Source organism: Bos grunniens, chromosome 17 (genome assembly GCF_055505025.1).
Source record: "Bos grunniens cultivar Pamir isolate PY7600 chromosome 17, Bosgru_T2T1.0, whole genome shotgun sequence".
Classification (NCBI taxonomy): Eukaryota; Metazoa; Chordata; class Mammalia; order Artiodactyla; family Bovidae; genus Bos; species Bos grunniens.
Window position 1 is genome coordinate 63,639,014 of NC_141181.1, and position 18,452 is coordinate 63,657,465.

Below are 18,452 nucleotides of genomic sequence, written 5' to 3' on the forward strand. Positions count from 1 at the left end.
CCAGCTTGAATATCTGGAAGTTCACGGTTCATGTATTGCTGAAGCCTGGCTTGGAGAATTTTGAGCATTACTTTACTAGCGTGTGAGATGAGTGCAATTGTGCGGTAGTTTGAGAATTCTTTGGCATTACCTTTCTTTGGGATTGGAATGAAAACTGACCTTTTCCAGTCCTGTGGCCACTGCTGAGTTTTCCAAATTTGCTGGCATATTGAGTGCAGCACTTTCACAGCATCATCTTTCAGGACTTGAAATAGCTCAACTGGAATTCCATTACCTCCACTAGCTTTGTTCGTAGTGATGCTTTCTAAGGCCCACTTGACTTCACATTCCAGGGTGTCTGGCTCTAAGTAAGTGATCACACCATCGTGATTATCTGGGTCGTGAAGATCTTTTTTGTACAGTTCTGTGTATTCTTGCCACCTCTTCTTAATATCTTCTGCTTCTGTTAGGTCCATACCATTTCTGTCCTTTATCGAGCCCATCTTTGCATGAAATATTTCCTTGGTATCTCTAATTTTCTTGAAGAGATCTCTAGTCTTTCCCATTCTGTTGTTTTCCTCTATTTCTTTGCATTGATTACTGAGGAAGGCTTTCTTATTTCTCCTTGCTATTCTTTGGAACTCTGCATTCAGATGCTTTTATCTTTCCTTTTCTCATTTGCTTTTCGCTTCTCTTCTTTTCACAGCAATTTGTAAGGCCTCCTCAGACAGCCATTTTGCTTTTTTGCATTTCTTTTCCATGGGAATGGTCTTGATCCCTGTCTCCTGTACAATGTCATGAACCTCTGTCTGTAGCACGCTTTGCTGGAGCAGCCGTGAACAGATACCCCACGTCCAAGAGAAACCCAAGTAAGATGGTAGGTGTTGCGAGAGGGCATCAGAGGGCAGACACACTGAAACCATAATCATAGAAAACTAGTCAGTTTGATCACAGGGACCATAGCCTTGTCTGACTCAATGAGGTCTGGCTTGGAACAGGGAAAAGCAAGGTCCTTTCATTGACTTTGACACAGTGCCACCTAGCGGGTTGCTGTGAGACGGCTAGACCCTTTTATGATTACTGACTCAATGGACATATTCAGTCCCTCAGTCGTTTCTGACTCTTTGCAACCCCATGGGCTGCAGCACACCAGGCTTCCCTGCCCTTCGCTATCTCCCAGAGCTTGCTCAAAATCATGTCCCTTGAGTTGGTGATGACATCCAACCATCTCATCATCTGTCATCTTCTCCTCCCGCCTTCAGTCTTTCCCAGCATCAGGGTCTTTCCCAGTGAGTCGGCTCTTCGCATCATGTGGCCAAAGTGTTGTGAGCTTCAGCATCACCATCAGTCCTTCCAGTGAATATTCAGGGTTGATTTCCTTTAGGATTGACTGGTTTGATCTCCTTGCTGTGCAAAGGACTCTCAGCACCACACTTCACAAGCTTTAATTCTATGGCACTCAGCCTTCTTTATGGTCCAACTCTCACATCTGCACATGACTACTGGAAAAACCATAGCTTTGATTATTCAGATCTTTGTCAGTAAAGTGATGTCTCTGCTTTTTAATATGCTGTCTAGGTTTGTCATAGCTTTTCTTCCAATTGTCTCTTTTAATTTCATAGCTGCAGTCACCATCTGTGGAGATTTTGGAGCCCAAGAAAATAAAGTCTGTCACTATGAATGAACTCAGTGGACATCACTGGCTCAATGGACATGAATTTGAGCAAGCTTTGGGAGACAGTGAAGGACAGGGAAGCCTAGTGTGCTGCAGTCCATGGGGTTGCAAAGAGTCAGAAACGACTTAGCAGATGAACAGCAACAACATTAATCAAATGTTAAATATGTCTGCAACTGTCACTCAAGAATTAAAGCCTGTCCAGGGTTTAAAATATTTGAAGAAAAAAATCCAAAATATGTGGGAGCATGTTCAACATCAACAAACTCAAATTTCTTCAAGAGTTTAGTAATAAAGGTTTTTTTTTTAAGTAAAATTTATAAACTTTCATTATGACCTCATATTTTGAATCTCAAAAACATTTAAAATAAGCCTCATCATGTTTTTGATACACCTACGTTTTAATATTTCCCTATGCCATAAAACATGATGATAGCAATAAGAGATTTCTTCTTTCCAGGCACTGATTGACAATAAATGAACTCAAAGTTTTCCTTCAGGTCTGTAGATATTCTTTACAGTTTCAGAATTCTAAGAACTTTCAAATGCAAAACTCGGGTAGTATTAAAAAAGAAACTTGAGGTTCCGGTTTCCAGTGTCACTGAAGAGCCCATATTTTCCAGTTACTTAAGAATACCGGAGACACACGATCCATGGCTACAGTACTTAAAGATTCACTTCCGGTCAAGTCTGGGAGATACCAGGACCCAGATACATGCAAGAGTTAAATGTAGAGCCTCAGTTATCAAGTGCTTTTGGCTGGACGTTTAGCAGAGCCTGTTCAAACTACTACACAACTGCACTCATCTCACATGCTAGTAAAGTAATGCTCAAAATTCTCCAAGCCAGGCTTCAACAATATGTGAACTGTGAACTTCCAGATGTTCAAGCTGGTTTTAGAAAAGGCAGAGGAACCAGACATCAAATTGCCAACATCCGCTGGATCATTGAAAAAGCAAGAGATCTGTATGCAGGTCAGGAAGCAATAGTTAGAACTGGACATGGGACAACAGACTGGTTCCAAATCAGGAAAGGAGTATGTCAAGGTTGTATATTGTCACCCTGCTTATTTAACTTATATGCAGAGTACATCATGAGAAACGCTGGGCTGGAAGAAGCACAAGCTGGAATCAAGATTGCCGGGAGAAATATCAATAACCTCAGATATGCAGATAACACCACCCTTATGGCAGAAAGTGAAGAAGAACTAAAGAGCCTCTTGATGAAAGTGAAAGAGGCTAGTGAAAAAGTTGGCTTAAAGCTCAACATTCAGAAAACTAAGATCATGGGATCTGGTCCCATCACTTCATGGCAAGTAGATGGGAAAACAGTGGAATCAGCAGCAGACTTCATTTTGCGGGGGCAGGAGGGGGAGGCTCCAAAATCACTGCAGATGGTGACTGCAGCCATGAAATTAAAAGACGCTTACTCCTTGGAAGGAAAGTTATAACCAACCTAGACAGCATATTAAAAAGCAGAGACATTACTTTGCCAACAAAGGTCCATCTAGTCAGTTCAGTTCAGTCACTCAGTTGTGTCCGACTCTTCGCGACCCCATCCGTCTAGTCAAGGCTATGGTTTTTCCAGTAGTCATGTAGGGATGTGAGAGTTGGACTATAAAGAAAGCTGAGTGCCAAAGAATTGATGCTTTTGAACTGTGGTGTTGGAGAAGACTCTTGAGAGTCCCTTGGACTGCAAGGAGATCCAACCAGTCCATTCTAAAGGAGATCAGTCCTGAGTGTTCATTGGAAGGACTGATGTTGAAGCTGAAACTCCAATACTTTGGCCACCTGATGTGAAGAACTGACTCCTTGGAAAAGACCCTGATGCTGGGAAAGATTGAAGGCAGAAGGAGAAGGGGATGACAGAAGATGAGATGGTTGGATGGCATCACCGACTCAATGGACATGGGTTTGGGTGGACTTGGAGTTGGTGATGGATAGGGAGGCCTGGCATGCTGCAGTCTGTGGAGTCACAAAGAGTCAGACATGACTGGGCGACTGAACTTAACTGAAGGGATGCCTGGCGTGCTGCAGTCCATGAGGTCTTAGAGTCAGACATGACTGAGTGACTGAACTGAACTGAACTGAGCAGAGCCTGGGAATCAGAGCAGATCAGTTTCACACCTCTGTGTGTCCTGGGTTCCAGGACACATGTTCATGAACAACAGGTGCGATTTTAGCCCCTGCTGAGTAAGATCTTGAAACATGGATTCCAATCAAACATAGGCTTTTATTGTTATTTTACTTATTTTTAAAATGATTTTGGTGCCTCAAGTCACGTAGTTCCCCAAGTAGGGACTGAACCCATGTCCCCTGCATTGGAAGCATGGAGTCTTAACCACTGGACACCAGGGAAGTCCAAAGATAGGAGACTTTGAAAGTCTAGAACTGCCAAGGATAGTGGGCAAGGAAAGGCTTTACCACTGATCCAGGGGAAGGTGGGCAATCACCTCTCTGTGCAAATCTCCAATTGGGAAAAATATTGTAAGTAACTTCAGGATCAAAGGGTTGAGTCCCACCCACCTGGGCTCTGCGAGGAGCAGGAGGTCTGCTGACACGGAAGGAGGAAACAGACAGAGCTGGACTCCACCTTAGGCCTGTTCATGCTGATCATGCTCGGCCACCTCTCCAACGGACTCTGAATTCTGTGTTTAGTGCCTATGGAAACTACAATAGAAGGATAAGACCCTCTCTGGACAGGGGAATCTTGAAGATCACATCCAGGTTACTCATTGCCTAAGAAAAAACATACTGTAATCACTCCTGCCTCCGGACAGGTCATAAATTCTTTCTATATCTATTGGAAGACTTATTATTAACCGTTTGAACACATACCACATGAATGATGGGGTTATTGTGATTGTATTTACCCTTCCTTTGTTTTATGTAAGTCTCAAGGAAATTGGGGTGGTGGGTTAGGACATGTACACATGGGGTATAAAAGATTTTCACAAATGCTGGTTGGGGTCCTTGGTTAAGAGGAGACTCTGCCTTGGGCCCGCCGGTATAATAAACTGCGCTCTACTATCTGCATTGTCCTTCTGAGTGAGTTTGTTTCCCGGAATGCGTGGCTATAACAACACAGGTGGGACTGGTGACCCTGGTCCTCCCAGATCATGCTCAACATTATAAGACCCACAGAGTAGAAATGGGCAGAGACCTGGAATGCACTTTGTCCCCTAAAAGTCATTTTTCTTTCTAATTCCCCAGCCAAACTTTGCCCCTCAATTAAAAGAAAATTAGAATGCTTTAAGGGCTTCCCTGGTAGCTCAGCTGGTAAAGAATCCACCCACAAGGCAGGAGACCCCAGTTTGATTCCTGGGTTGGGACGATCCCCTGGAGAAGTGATAGACTACCCACTCCAGTGTTCTTGGGCTTTTCTGGTGGCTCAGACAGTAAAGAATCCACATGCAAAGTGGGAGACTGGAATATTCCTGGCTTGGGAAGATCCGCTGGAGGAGGGCATGGCAACCCACTCCAGTACTCTTGCCCGGAGAATCTCATGGACAGAGGAGCCTGGTGGGCTACAGTCCACGGGGTTGCAAAGACTTGGACCTGACTGAGTGACTAAGCACACAGCACAGCACAATGCTTTAATAATAATAGAACCATAAATGTTATGGCCTCAGTCTATTTCAGTAAGAAAAGGTCACAGAACACACTGCTTTGGAAATAGCATACAAATTGCATTTGTGTTTTTTATTTACAAAATTGGGAAATAAAAAGAAATGCAAGTAACTTGGAATCCTAACTCCTTAACATACCCCCGAGGTAGCACTGCATCGAATTTCTTTCACATTCTTATGTTTTGAGTTTTTTTGTGTGTTTAGAAAGTTTGCAGAACCTCAGGCCGAGAAATGGTGCCATGAGGTGACCAAGGCCATTCCACGGGGCTCCACAGAGGCTGAGGGGTCCCCAGGGGCTGGGCAAATCCCAGCCAGGTGTGAATCCTGCAGGGTCCCCTACTTGATGACAGGGTGACTGTGTGCCCGCAGGGAACTGCCTGCTTGTATGAGCAGGAACCTTGGCGCCTCTGTGCGCCTCAGCCTTGTCCAAGGAGACCTGAAACGGGGTGGGGGTGGGGCATCAAGGGCCTGTCACACTGTCACCACACTGATCAGTTGAGGAGCTCCCTGTTCAGCTTGAGAAGGTCAGGAGGACAGGATATTTAACCATGCCAGGGACGCTTTTCACAAAGAATGCAATGGGACCTGTCCCTCCCAGAGTCGTGAATATGGTGGCCCTGCAGGCACGTACGGCCCCCTCTTCGGGGCCTGGAAAGGACTGGGTATCCATTCCCTGGGACATGTAGTCAGTTCACTCTTCATTTGCTGGCACTGATGGGAACCATCAGTCATCTCCCCTGCATGGTCACATGCCGTGGTGGCCAACCCAGGGTACTCCTCTGGTTTGGGGGTTTTCCTGAAGTGCACTTATTCGCCTTCTGCACATCTTCCTACCCTCTCTAACACTCACATTTCCTCTTCTTGCTCTTTTTCATCTCCTTTTACTTTCTTGATTCATTCTCTTGAATCCAGGACAGGAGGATTTCTGGAATTAGATTCCTGATGGAATAACCTTTTTCTAAAAAAAAAATTGTGTAATCTTGACAGCTGAAAGGCAGAAAACAGCTGTGCATGACCAGAGCCATCCAGTGCAGGAGAACCCCCATAGGAGGGGTACCCAGTTTTTCTGATGCCCAGCCCACCTCTATGCTGGCCGCTCAGGATTGCTCAGCACAACTCAATTGCGCAGACTGCGTGTCAGGCGTCAGGATGACCATGGGAAAGCCAGGGAGGGAGGAGGGCTGGAGAGAAATTTTTCTAGACATGGAAGATCTCTGGACCTCAAGTGTCTGGACAAGACCAAGTTCTTTAGGATGAAAATCATAAGAAGGAACAGAGAAGAGCAATGAAGAGGCGTCTACCAGTAGAATGTAAACAGAATAAAAAAGAGGGACATAAGTAGGAAATTAATTACAGGCAGATTGCTGGTCCCCGTAACTCAGTCCTCAGAATCTGTAACACAGGCCTCTGCGTGCACGAGGGCAGTAATGGTGATGGAGTGGCCTTGGGGAAAGAAAGCACAGAGTTAGGGTGGGGGGATTCCTTAAACCCCGGCTGCCCCCTAATATTTCCACCCCTGGGAGTGCCCTTAAACCAGGGTTAAACCTGAGGCTTCCCACGTGGCTCAGAGGTTAAGAATCTGCCTATCAATACCAGAGAATCGGGATTGATCCCTGGTTTGGGAAGATCCTCTGAAGGAGGGCATGGCAACCCACTCCAGTATTCTTGCCTGGAGAATCCCACGGACAGAGGAGCCTTGCTATATAGTCCGGTTCAGTTCAGTTGCTCAGCCATGTCCAACTCTTTGCGACCCCATGGATTGCAGCAGGCTATATAGTCCATGAGGTCACAAAAGAGTTGGACACCACTGAGCAACAGAGCACATGATCAGCACATGTAAACCTGAGGACAGGGCATGGAGGCGCTGCCACGAGGCCTGAACGTGCAGAGGGAGTGTCTGCTAGCGTCTGGAGCACACACGAGGGACTCTCTCCAGGTTCAAGTGTTTGTGAGGGAGTCGTGTCTCACCAGATGGCCTGTCTTGTAAATCAACACCAAAACCCAACCCCAGAATGCTAGCACTCAATTCCCAAGAGATGCCAACCAAAAGTTTTGGGGTTTGGCACTGGCAGAATCAGGAAACAGCAGGTCTTGGTGGGGGCGCAGGGGAAGACAAGCTTGCAATACCAAAGCGAAAAAACAAGGTTCCCAAAGCAAGAGACAGAGAGCTCTTATTCTTTTATTAAAAAAAATTTTTTTTTAATTTTCTTGGCTATGCAGCATGGCATGTGGGCTCTTAGTTCTCTGACCAGGGATCGAACCTGTACCCCTCGAATTGGAAGTCAGAGTCTTAACCACTGGGCTGTAGGGAAGTCCTAGAGAGCTCTTAAGTCATGAAATCATAAAAAGGACACAGATTTCCTTTTTCTCTCCCATTTTACACCCTTCCTCCTCTGTCTCTAAAGCAACAGGTATAGCCCAACTGCTCCCAGGATCCTTTTCCCCTTGAATCCTACCTGAGCAGTTCCCTACCTGGGGAGTCTTCATCCTCGCTACTTGAGTCATATCTTCGGTCAACAATCCAATCTTTAGAGACACAAACATGACTTAATAGCGTAGCTCACTCCTTTCTTCTACTCCAGCTGGGGCCATCACTCTTTCCTCTGAGGTCCCAGAACTTCCCGGGGCTCCCTGGAGCCAGAGCCCTCCACCCAGACATTGATCACAGTTGCAAATCCTCAAATGAGAGAGGGGATTCCCCCTTTAATATCTCACTTCCCCATTTCCACCAGATCTTTCTGGCTCTAGCCTCCAAAGGGATAAGCCTTAAATTCCAACTCTTATGGACACATTCAGACGTGGTCTGTTCACTTGTCCTCTCTCAGATTCTTCCAGAACTGAGAGGGACATGTAAGTTCCCCTTGGGGCTCCTGCAAAATAAAGGAACTCTGCCCCCGAGCCCCAGAGATGAGGGAGGTTTAATGCTGAGACCTCCTGTAATCCAACGGTTTGAGGAAGAAGGGAAGGAGCAGGAATGAAGCATCCTTGGAGGAAATATCCATTTAGTACTAAAATATCTGATGGAGCAAGGGCTGGGGTTGCTGCATCTCAGGCCCTGCAAGCATCCTACACAAAGAGGCCCCGGCACGTAACTGATGCCAAACGCATGGAAGCTGAGCTTCTCCCAGGCAGTAGGGGTGTGGGAGAAAGTGCATAGGCTCTGGATGGAAGAGTCTGGATGGCCTCCCTCAGTTCCACACCCACAGTCTGTGCGACTCTCCAGAACTCATCCACTTTCCCCAGTCTCTGCTTTCTCTCATGAGAAATTAGGACAGGGATGACTTCACTTATCATCCTGTCAAACTGAATATGAAAGGTTGGATGGAGGAGAAAATTACTAACAGAAGCTGTCATTGACCCAATCACAGTGCTTCTTGGAACCTTGTGGACATTTGCCAGGCTGGTGATAAGATTTTTCCACTGAGCTTACTGAGGTCTACCTGCCATACAATGAACTGCACACATTTTAAGTGTATGGTTTGAGACATTTTAAATGCATTTAATCATATGAAACAGTAGCAGTGGGATCTTTTGCATTTAGAACTTGACACTAGGGATTTCCAGTGGCTAAGCCTCCGAGCTCTCAGTGTGGGGGTCTGGGGTTCGATCCCTAGTCAGGGAACTAGATCCCATGTGCTGCAACTAAGACCTGGTGCAGTCAAATAAATAAATCAAAATATTAAAAAAAAAGAAGTTGACGCTGGCAGTTGTGTTGTTGGAAGCAACATCAACCTAGGGAAGTACACACACACACACACACACATACGGGGTCACCACCTGAAGGCAATCTAAATTTAAAAAATTAAAAAAATTGAACACCCAATGCAGCCAAAAATAAATAAAATTTAAAGGCAATGAAACTGCCATGGGGGCATCCCTGGTGACCCTGTGCTAAAGGATCCACCTGCCCACCCAGGAGACACGGGTTGGATCCCTGATCCAGGAAGATTCACCTGCCTCAGAGCAACTGAGCCCTCGAGCCACAACTGCTGAGCCTGTGCTCTAGAGCCCAGGAGCCGAAACTTACTGAATCCATGTGCCACAACTACTGAAGCCCGAGAGCCCTACAGCCCGTGCTCCACAATGAGAAGCCACCGCCATGAGAAGCCTGCGCACGGCGACCAGAGAGTAGCCCCTGCTCGCTGCAACTAGAGAAAGCCCAGGTGCAGCAATGAAGACCCAGTGAGCCGTAAGTAAACAAGTATTTAGAAAAGAAAAACAGCCATGGTTCTTTGCCTGGGAAATCAGCTTCTCTCACCCCATCCTCAGCCCCTGTTCCCAGCAGGAATTCAGAATTGGGGAGGCTCGAAGACGGTAGGTGTTGCAAGAGGGCATCAGAGGGCAAACACACTGAAACCATATTCACAGAAAACTAGTCAATCTAATCACACTAGGACCACAGCCTTGTCTAACTCAATGAAACTAAGCCATGCCCGTGGGACAACCCAAGACAGGCGGGTCATGGTGGAGAGATTTGACAGAATGTGGTCCACTGGAGAAGGCAATGGCAAACCACTTCAGTATTCTTGCCTTGAGAACCCCATGAACAGTGTGAAAAGGCAAAATGATAGGATACTGAAAGAGAAACTCCCCAGGTCAGTAGGTGCCCAATATGCTACTGGAGATCAGTGAAGAAATAACTCCAGAAAGAATGAAGGGATGGAGCCAAAGCAAAAACAATACCCAGTTGTGGATGTGACTGGTGATAGAAGCAAGGTCTGATGCTGTAAAGAGCAATATTGCATAGGAACCTGGAATGTCAGGTCCATGAATCAAGGCAAATTGGAAGTGGTCAAACAAGAGATGGCAAGAGTGAATGTCGACATTCTAGGAATCAGCGAGCTGAAATGGACTGAAATGGGTGAATTTAACTCAGATGACCATTATATCTACTACTGCGGGCAGGAATCCCTCAGAAGAAATGGAGTGGCCATCATGATCAACAAAAGAGTCTGAAATGCAGTACTTGGATGCAATCTCAAAAACGTTTCCAAGGCAAACCATTCAATATCACAGTAATCCAAGTCTATGCGCCAACCAGTAACGCTGAAGAAGCTGAAGTTGAACAGGTCTATGAAGACCTACAAGACCTTTTAGAACTAACACCCAAAAAAGATGTCCTTTTCATTATAGGGGACTGGAATGCAAAAGTAGGAAGTCAAGAAACACCTGGAGTAACAGGCAAATTTGGCCTTGGAATACAGAATGAAGCAGGGCAAAGACTAAGAGTTTTGCCAAGAAAATGCACTGGTCATAACAAACACCCTCTTGCAACAACACAAGAGAAGACTCTATACATGGACATCACCAGATGGTCAACACCAAAATCAGATTGATTATATTCTTTGCAACCAAAGATGGAGAAGCTCTATACAGACAGCAAAAACAAGACCAGGAGCTGACTGTGGCTCAGACCATGAACTCCTTATTGCCAAATTCAGACTTAAATTGAAGAAAGTAGGGAAAACCACTAGACCATTCAGGTATGACCTAAATCCAATCCCTTATGATTATACAGTGGAAGTGAGAAACAGATTTAAGGGCCTAGATCTGATAGATAGAGTGCCTGATGAACTGCAGAATGAGGTTCATGACATTGTACAGGAGACAGGGATCAAGACCATTCCCATAGAAAAGAATTGCAAAAAAGCAAAATGGCTGTCTGGGGAGGCCTTACAAATAGCTGTGAAAAGAAGAGAAGTGAAAAGCAAAGGAGAAAAGGAAAGATATATACATCTGAATGCAGAGTTCCAAAGAATAGCAAGAAGAGATAAGAAAGCCTTCTTCAGCGATCAATGCAAAGAAATAGAGGAAAACAATAGAATGGGAAAGACTAGGGATCTCTTCAAGAAAATCGAGATACCAAAGGAACATTTCATGCAAAGATGAGCTCGATAAAGGACAGAAATGGTATGGACTTAACAGACGCGGAAGATATTAAGAAGGGATGGCAAGAATACACAGAAGAACTGTATAAAAAAGATCTTCATGACCCAGATAATCACGATGGTGTGATCACTGACCTAGAGCCAGACATCCTGGAATGTGAAGTCAAGTGGGCCTTAGAAAGCATCACTATGAACAAAGCTAGTGGAGGTAATGGAATTCCAGTTGAGCTATTCCAAATCCTGAAAGATGATGCTGTGAAAGTGCTGCACTCAACATGCCAGCAAATTTGGAAAACTCAGCAGTGGCCACAGGACTGGAAAAGGTCAGTTTTCATTCCAATCCCAAAGAAAGGCAATGCCAAAGAATGCTCAAACTACCGCACAATTGCACTCATCTCACACGCTAGTCAAGTAATGCTCAAAATTCTCCAAGCCAGGCTTCAGCAATATGTGAACCGTGAACTTCCTGATGTTCAAGCTGGTTTTAGAAAAGGCAGAGAAACCAGAGATCAAATTGCCAACATCCGCTGGATCATCGAAAAAGCAAGAGAGTTCCAGAAAACATCTATTTCTGCTTTATTGACTATGCCAAAGCCTTTGACTGTGTGGATCATAATAAACTGTGGAAAATTCTGAAAGAGATGGGAATACCAGACCACCTGATCTGCCTCTTGAGAAATTTGTATGCAGGTCAGGAAGCAACAGTTAGAACTGGACATGGAACAACAGACTGGTTCCAAATAGGAAAAGGAGTTTGTCAAGGCTGTATATTGTCACCCTGTTTATTTAACTTATATGCAGAGTACATCATGAGAACTGCTGGGCTGGAAGAAACACAAGCTGGAATCAAGATTGCCGGGAGAAATATCAATCACCTCAGATATGCAGATGATACCACCCTTATGGCAGAAAGTGAAGAGGAACTCAAAAGCCTCTTGATGAAAGTGAAAGAGGAGAGTGAAAAAGCTGGCTTAAAGCTCAACATTCAGAAAACGAAGATCATGGCATCCGGTCCCACCACTTCATGGGAAATAGATGGGGAAACAGTGGAAACAGTGTTTAATTTTCTGGGCTCCAAAATCACTACAGATGGTGACTGCAGCCATGAAATTAAAAGACGCTCACTCCTTGGAAGGAAAGTTATGACCAACCTAGATAGCATATTCAAAAGCAGAGATATTACTTTGCCAACAAAGGTCTGTCTAGTCAAGGCTATGGTTTTTCCTGTTGTCATGTATGGATGTGAGAGTTGGACTGTGAAGAAGGCTGAGCGCCGAAGAATTGATGCTTTTGAACTGTGGTGTTGGAGAAGACTCTTGAGAGTCCCTTGGACTGCAAGGAGATCCAACCAGTCCATTCTGAAGGAGATCAGCCCTGGGATTTCTTTGGAAGGAATGATGCTAAAGCTGAAACTCCAGTACTTTGGCCACCTCATGCGAAGAGTTGACTCATTGGAAAAGACTCTGATGCTGGGAGGGATTGGGGGCAGGAGGAGAAGGGGACGACAGAGGATGAGATGGCTGGATGGCATCACTGACTCGATGGACGTAAGTCTGAGTGAACTCCAGGAGTTGGTAATGGACAGGGAGGCCTGGTGTGCGATTCATGGGGTTGCAAAGAGTCGGACATGACTGAGCGACTGATCTGATCTGATCTGATCCAGATGAAAGCCTGCCAACACAGCCCATCTTTTTCATTATCTGCATTCTCCGCATCCCCCGCCCCCGGGCCCCGCCACGAAGCAAATGAGTAATTCCAGGGTACGTACCATTTTCAGTTAGCCCTGAGGTCACCTGCCATGACAGAAGAGAAAACAGCTATGGGTATCAGATCATGCTGTGCACTGTCAATATGGGTCTTTGATCCTATAGGGGACTTTAGAAAAACAGGTGGGAAAACTGTCCAGTCAAAGGTCCCAAAAGATAGTGTAGAAGACAACACTGGTGAAAAAGGGACAAGCTTTTCCTGCACCATGGATCTTTCAAGTCCATACTGGTCCGCCCATTGCAAAATTCTTACTCCACTGAGGAAACATTTCTGATGAGGAAAGGTCCCTGCGTGATCTCTAAACCCATGCTGCCTGTGTGAATGGCCTAGGGCACCCTGGTGGCTCAGACGGTAAAGAATCTGCCCACAGTGCAGGAGACCCGGATTCCATCCCTGAGTTTGGAAGATCCCCTGGAGAAGAGAATGGCCAACCGCTCCAGTATTCTTGCCTGGAGAATTCCACGGACAGAGGAGCCTGGTGGGCTAAAGTCCATGGGGTCGCAAAAGAGTCAGACATAACTGACCGACTAACACCTTCCCTTTCTTTTCTGGAATCACGGGTCATAGGTGAGAGACTCAATGTTCTCCTTTGAGGAAATTGTAAACCCCACCTCTAATGAACACGCTCGAATTTTCCTACGTGAATTCAAATGAATTAGAAATGAAAGAAAGAAACCAAAAAAGCAGCACTCTCATCTCAGACAAAGATGGGTGAACTTGGACTTCCCTGGTGGTCCAGTGGTAAAGAATCCACCTGCCAATACAGGGGATGCGGATTTGCTCCCCGATCTGGGAAGATCCCACATGCCCAGGAGCAACTAAGCCCGTGCGCCACAGCTACTGAGCCTGTGCGCCCTAGAGCCTGTGTTCTGCAACAAGAGGAGCCACTGCCGTGGAAAGCCTGTACACCGCAGTGAAGAGTAGCCCCTGCTTGCCACAGCTAGAGAGAGCCCGTGCGCAGCAACCAAGACCCGGTGCAGCCAAATTTTAAGTTTATTAATGAATTAAAAGATGGTTGAGCTTACCTTGGTGTTAGACGGGCTCTCTTCCTCTGCCCTGTGCATGGGCAGCTCCTCCACCAGGCCCTCGGGGGGAGCTGGAAAGACACAGAGCAACTGTCAGCCTTTGGTGACGCTGCTCAGGAATCACTCAGAGAGGTCTGCTCGATGTGGACCGCGGGCGAGAGTCTGTGGCCGCGATCAGTTAACAAGCAAGCACTGAGAATTAGGGGCCACCCTCCTTGGTGGGCGAAGAAAGGCAAAGGAGAGGAATGGGAAAGAAATGAGAAGCAGGGTGTTTAGGCTAACAACAAAGTCAAATCCGGGTTTCTTATCTATCACGGTTCTGGGGGATGAAGCTCACATGAGTTGCAGAGCTTGTGGTCATAATACTATTAAATACACTAAAATATCTCCCTGATTTTTTTTCTAAAAAACAAGTCTTAACAATTTTTAAAAATTTTATTTATCTTTTGGCTGCAATGGGTCTTTATTACTGCACAAGGGCTTTCTCTCTAGCTGTGGCGAGCAGGGGCTACTCTCTAATTTTGGTGTGAGGGTTTTTCATTGCAGTGGCTTCTCTTGTTGCAGAGTGCAGACTGTAGGCACACGGGCTCAGCAGTTGCGGCTTGAGGGCTCTAGAGCTCAGGCTCAGTAGTTGTGGAGAACAGGCTTAGCTGCCGCATGGTGTGTGGGACCTTTCCAGATCAGGGATGGAACCCGTGTCCCCTGCATTGGCAGGTGGATTCTTTACCACTAAGTCACCACGGAAGCTCTCTCCCTGATTTTTATATGGTTAGGGCCAGAGGCTGAGAAGTGACCCTAGCACTGGTAGATATCAACCTGCATTGTCTACACAGAGTCTCAGACTCTGTGGACTGACCAGGAGCATGTGGCTTCTGATGGGCATTCACACTCACATCGATGCCAAAGTCGGCTTTAAATGTACCTATAGCTGCCCTGGCATCCCTGGTGGCTCAGACGGTAATCTGCCCACAGTGTGGGAGACTCGGGTTCATTCGATCCCTGGGTTGGGAAGATCCCTGGAGAAGGGAATGGCAAAACACTCCAGTATTCTTGCCTGAAGAATTCCATGGACAGAGGAGCCTGGCAGGCTACAGTCCGTGGGGTTGCAAAGAGTCAGACACAACTCAACTTTCACTTTCATAGTTGCTCTGGGTTCTGGGACCACTGAGGCCCCTTCTGATGATGGGCGGTGTCTGTGGCCTCTGTACACTGATGCCCAGACTGTCTTGCCCTAAGACAAATGACCCCATGGTTGAGTGATAACTGAAAGTCAGCTGTTTAGCTTCTTGGCCACACACTTGAATTCACATGTTGGCTCTTCTACATAGGAGCTCCTGAGCATGGGTCAATCATCTCTGCGCCTCTGTTTCTCTCTCTGAGAAGTGGGGATAGTGGGTCATTGCCCAGGCACAGTGGGGAGGGTTGAACGAGATAATGTACATAAAGTATTCAGGGCTGATGGCACTTTTTGGGAAATGTGATGCTGGCAATTGTGATGTGTAAGTGGGACGTATCTACGGGGGAAACGTATTTTTTTTTTAATTTATTTATTTGGCTGCTCTGGGTCTTGTTGAGGCATGCCAGGGATCAAACCTGGGTTCACTGCATTGGGAGCACGGAGTCTTAGTCACTGGATTACCAGGGAAGTCCTGGGAAACACGTGTTTTTAACTGTACACATTGCCCACACATTCACAATCACTTCACATAGATCCTCCCCACACACCCACTTCTAAAGCCCCATGTATGCAGATCCACACCCCCTCAACAGAACACAGCTATTCCCAGGGGGTGCAGAGCTACCTCCAGTCCTCATCCCCAGCAGGAAACTAGAAACAGGATAACTTTCCAGACCTAAGACCAGCAAGAAAGCCCCACCACCCTTTTCCTCGTTGACTGAGTAATTCTAAAACACATACCCTTTTCATTGGTTCTTGAGACCACCTGCAGATACAAATAGAAAAGAAGATACTATGAGGGTAAGACCAGGTTTTTTTTTTTTTTTTTAGGAGTTTGAATTTCCTTTCCTCACCTGCACATGTCTTTTGTTCTCTTGGTGAATCTAGAAAACCAAATGGGAAACAGCAGTTGACTCAAGGGCACCCAAAAGCAAAAGGGGCCAAACCTACTCATGCCAAAAGGTACTGACTGGCTTTTCCTAGAGGATGTGTCCCTAACTCCGTTTTGGTTGGCAATCACAGAATCCTTGTCCAAGGAGGAGAAATGCCTGCTGGTGGAAATGCTTGTCCAGTAGGACAGATGCTGCCATTTTTGATTGCCCTCTTTTTATTTTATTTTATTGATATGTATTTGACTGCATCGGGTCTTAGTTGGAGCACTCGGGATCTTTTGTCACAGTGCACTGGACTTTCCAGTTGTGGCACACAGGCTTAGTTGCTCTGCGGCGTGTAGGATCTTAGTTCCCCAGTCAGGGACTGAACCTGCAGCCCCTGCATCGAAAGGCAGCTTCTTAACCACTGGACCACCAGGGAAGTCCTTGAATACCCCTTTGTATCAGCTGTCAGTTGGTTAGAGATCTGTGAGGGGCACTCTCCCCATCACGGAAACTGTGTAAACCATTGATAATCCAGATTTTCACAGGTGAATTCAATTGACATGAAATAAACGAACAAAGCAACGTATCCATCTCAGACAAAGACAAGCGACCTTACCTTGGCGTTAGATAGGGTTTCTTCCTCTGCTCTGTCATGAGGGAGCTCCTCCAAAAGGTCCTCAGGGGAGTCTGGCAGGCGGGGGTGGGGACACAGAATGACTGTCAGTCACTGGTGGTGTTGCTCAGGAATTGCTCGGTGAGGTTTTGTTGCCTTGGGCAAGGAGATAGGCTGCATGGATGTGGTGGGTAAAACAAGCATGACTCAGCTGCTGCTGGGCCATCTGCCTTGGTGGACAAGGGAAGGCAAAGGAGAGGAGCAGAAAAGAAGTGAGACAGAGCCCTTGGCTTTTCAGCTGAAGGCAACCTGTATCATTGTGAAATATTCAATCTACAAATGGTACTAAACTCCCATGTTATGATTCAATGACAGAGTCCCATCACTCATCCTGCCCATTTTGAAGTCCAGCTAAATTGCTATATATTTTTTTTTAATGTGGACTGATTTTAAAGTCTGTTTGAAGCCTATTGAATTTGTTACAATATTGCTTTTGTTTTACATTTTGTTTTTATTTGGCTGCCAGGCATGCGGGATCTTAGCTCCTAGAGCAGGGATGGAACTCACACCTCCTGGACTGGAAGGCGAAATCTCAACCTCTGGACTCCCAGGCAAGTGCCCGCTGCTCTATTTTTAACATCTGTCAAAACCACGCCGGCCTCTGTGAATTCACATAGGCTGCTACCACACTGATCATCTGTTGTTTAGAATTTTGTAGGTGATTACAAGCACACTTTTATTAGGGCACTGGATTGAATTCGAGACAAAATCATCTATTTTATCCATTTGACTAACATTTCATCATAAATATAATCAATTATAGAAGTTTTGAAAATACTGATATCCTACTGTTTAACCACGACTGGACTTCCCTGGTGGTCCAGTGGCTAAGACTCCACGCTCCCAATGCAGGGGGTCCAGGTTCGATCCCTGGTCAGGGAACTAGATCCCACACGCTGCAACTAAGAGCTGGCACAGCCAAATGAAAAATAAAACAACGCTTCCCCAAAAAAACCTGTCCTAAATACTAACATCCATTAATTAAAAAAAAATAACCTGACTGCACCGTTTCACGGAGAGACCTACTTCTGCTTATATTCAGCCATCAGCTAACATTAAAACATTAATATCCAGACATTGTTGACTATTACATGTACACAAACCTGAGTTGTAAATACACCTTCACTTTTCTGGTCATGGCACAAATAACTTGGCAAATTTAAATTTTCATACATGGAAAAAAAGGAATATGGCTTAATATTTTTATAGTTTTCTCTTACACACAGTATACTAAATAAACTTCTATCATTATTCTACAGTCTATTTAAAGACTGAATTTCCAAAGTACCTTCAATTGACTGGTTTGTAGGGTGCACCCTGGGGTGTGGCAGGATGCCCACTTTTCTGACCCACTGCTGGGGGTGAGGTGTGTATCTTCTTAACTGAGGAGCAAGTTTCCTTTTTGTCTCCATCAGACCAGATCCTAGGAAATGCATTCATAACAAAGAGAGCTGTTGGCATCTTGCTGGCAGAAGAGCACAGGAAAGTCAGTGATAACTTATTCACACTTTAAACCTTTGATCCCCTTATCCGACCAGCTGCCTAGCAGAGCCTCCTGAATCAAAGTTAGGCTTTAAGAAGATCTTACAGTTTGGGGTGCACTTAAAACACTCAAGGGAGAGATTATGTGGGTAAATACCTTTAATTTTTTCTTTTGGCCTCACCATGTGGCATGTGGGATCTTAGTTCCCTGACCAGGGATCGAACCCACGCCCCTGCATTGAAAGCACAGAGTCTTAACCACTGGACCACCAAGGAGGTC

General features: G+C 45.8%; 1 protein-coding gene across 1 annotated transcript; it reads right to left on the reverse strand.

Annotated features, from left to right (window-relative positions):
* Positions 1–5,321: 5,321 nt before the first annotated feature.
* On the reverse strand, positions 5,322–18,102 carry LOC147355615 (uncharacterized). The gene is made up of 7 exons (XM_086346152.1): positions 17,979–18,102; positions 16,634–16,704; positions 15,881–15,905; positions 13,963–14,033; positions 12,939–12,963; positions 7,755–7,808; positions 5,322–6,725 (listed from the first exon to the last, which is right to left on the reverse strand). The coding sequence occupies exons 1-7, from the start codon at positions 18,100–18,102 to the stop codon at positions 6,661–6,663; spliced, it is 435 nt and encodes a 144-aa protein (XP_086202278.1). The 3' UTR covers positions 5,322–6,660.
* Positions 18,103–18,452: the final 350 nt, after the last annotated feature.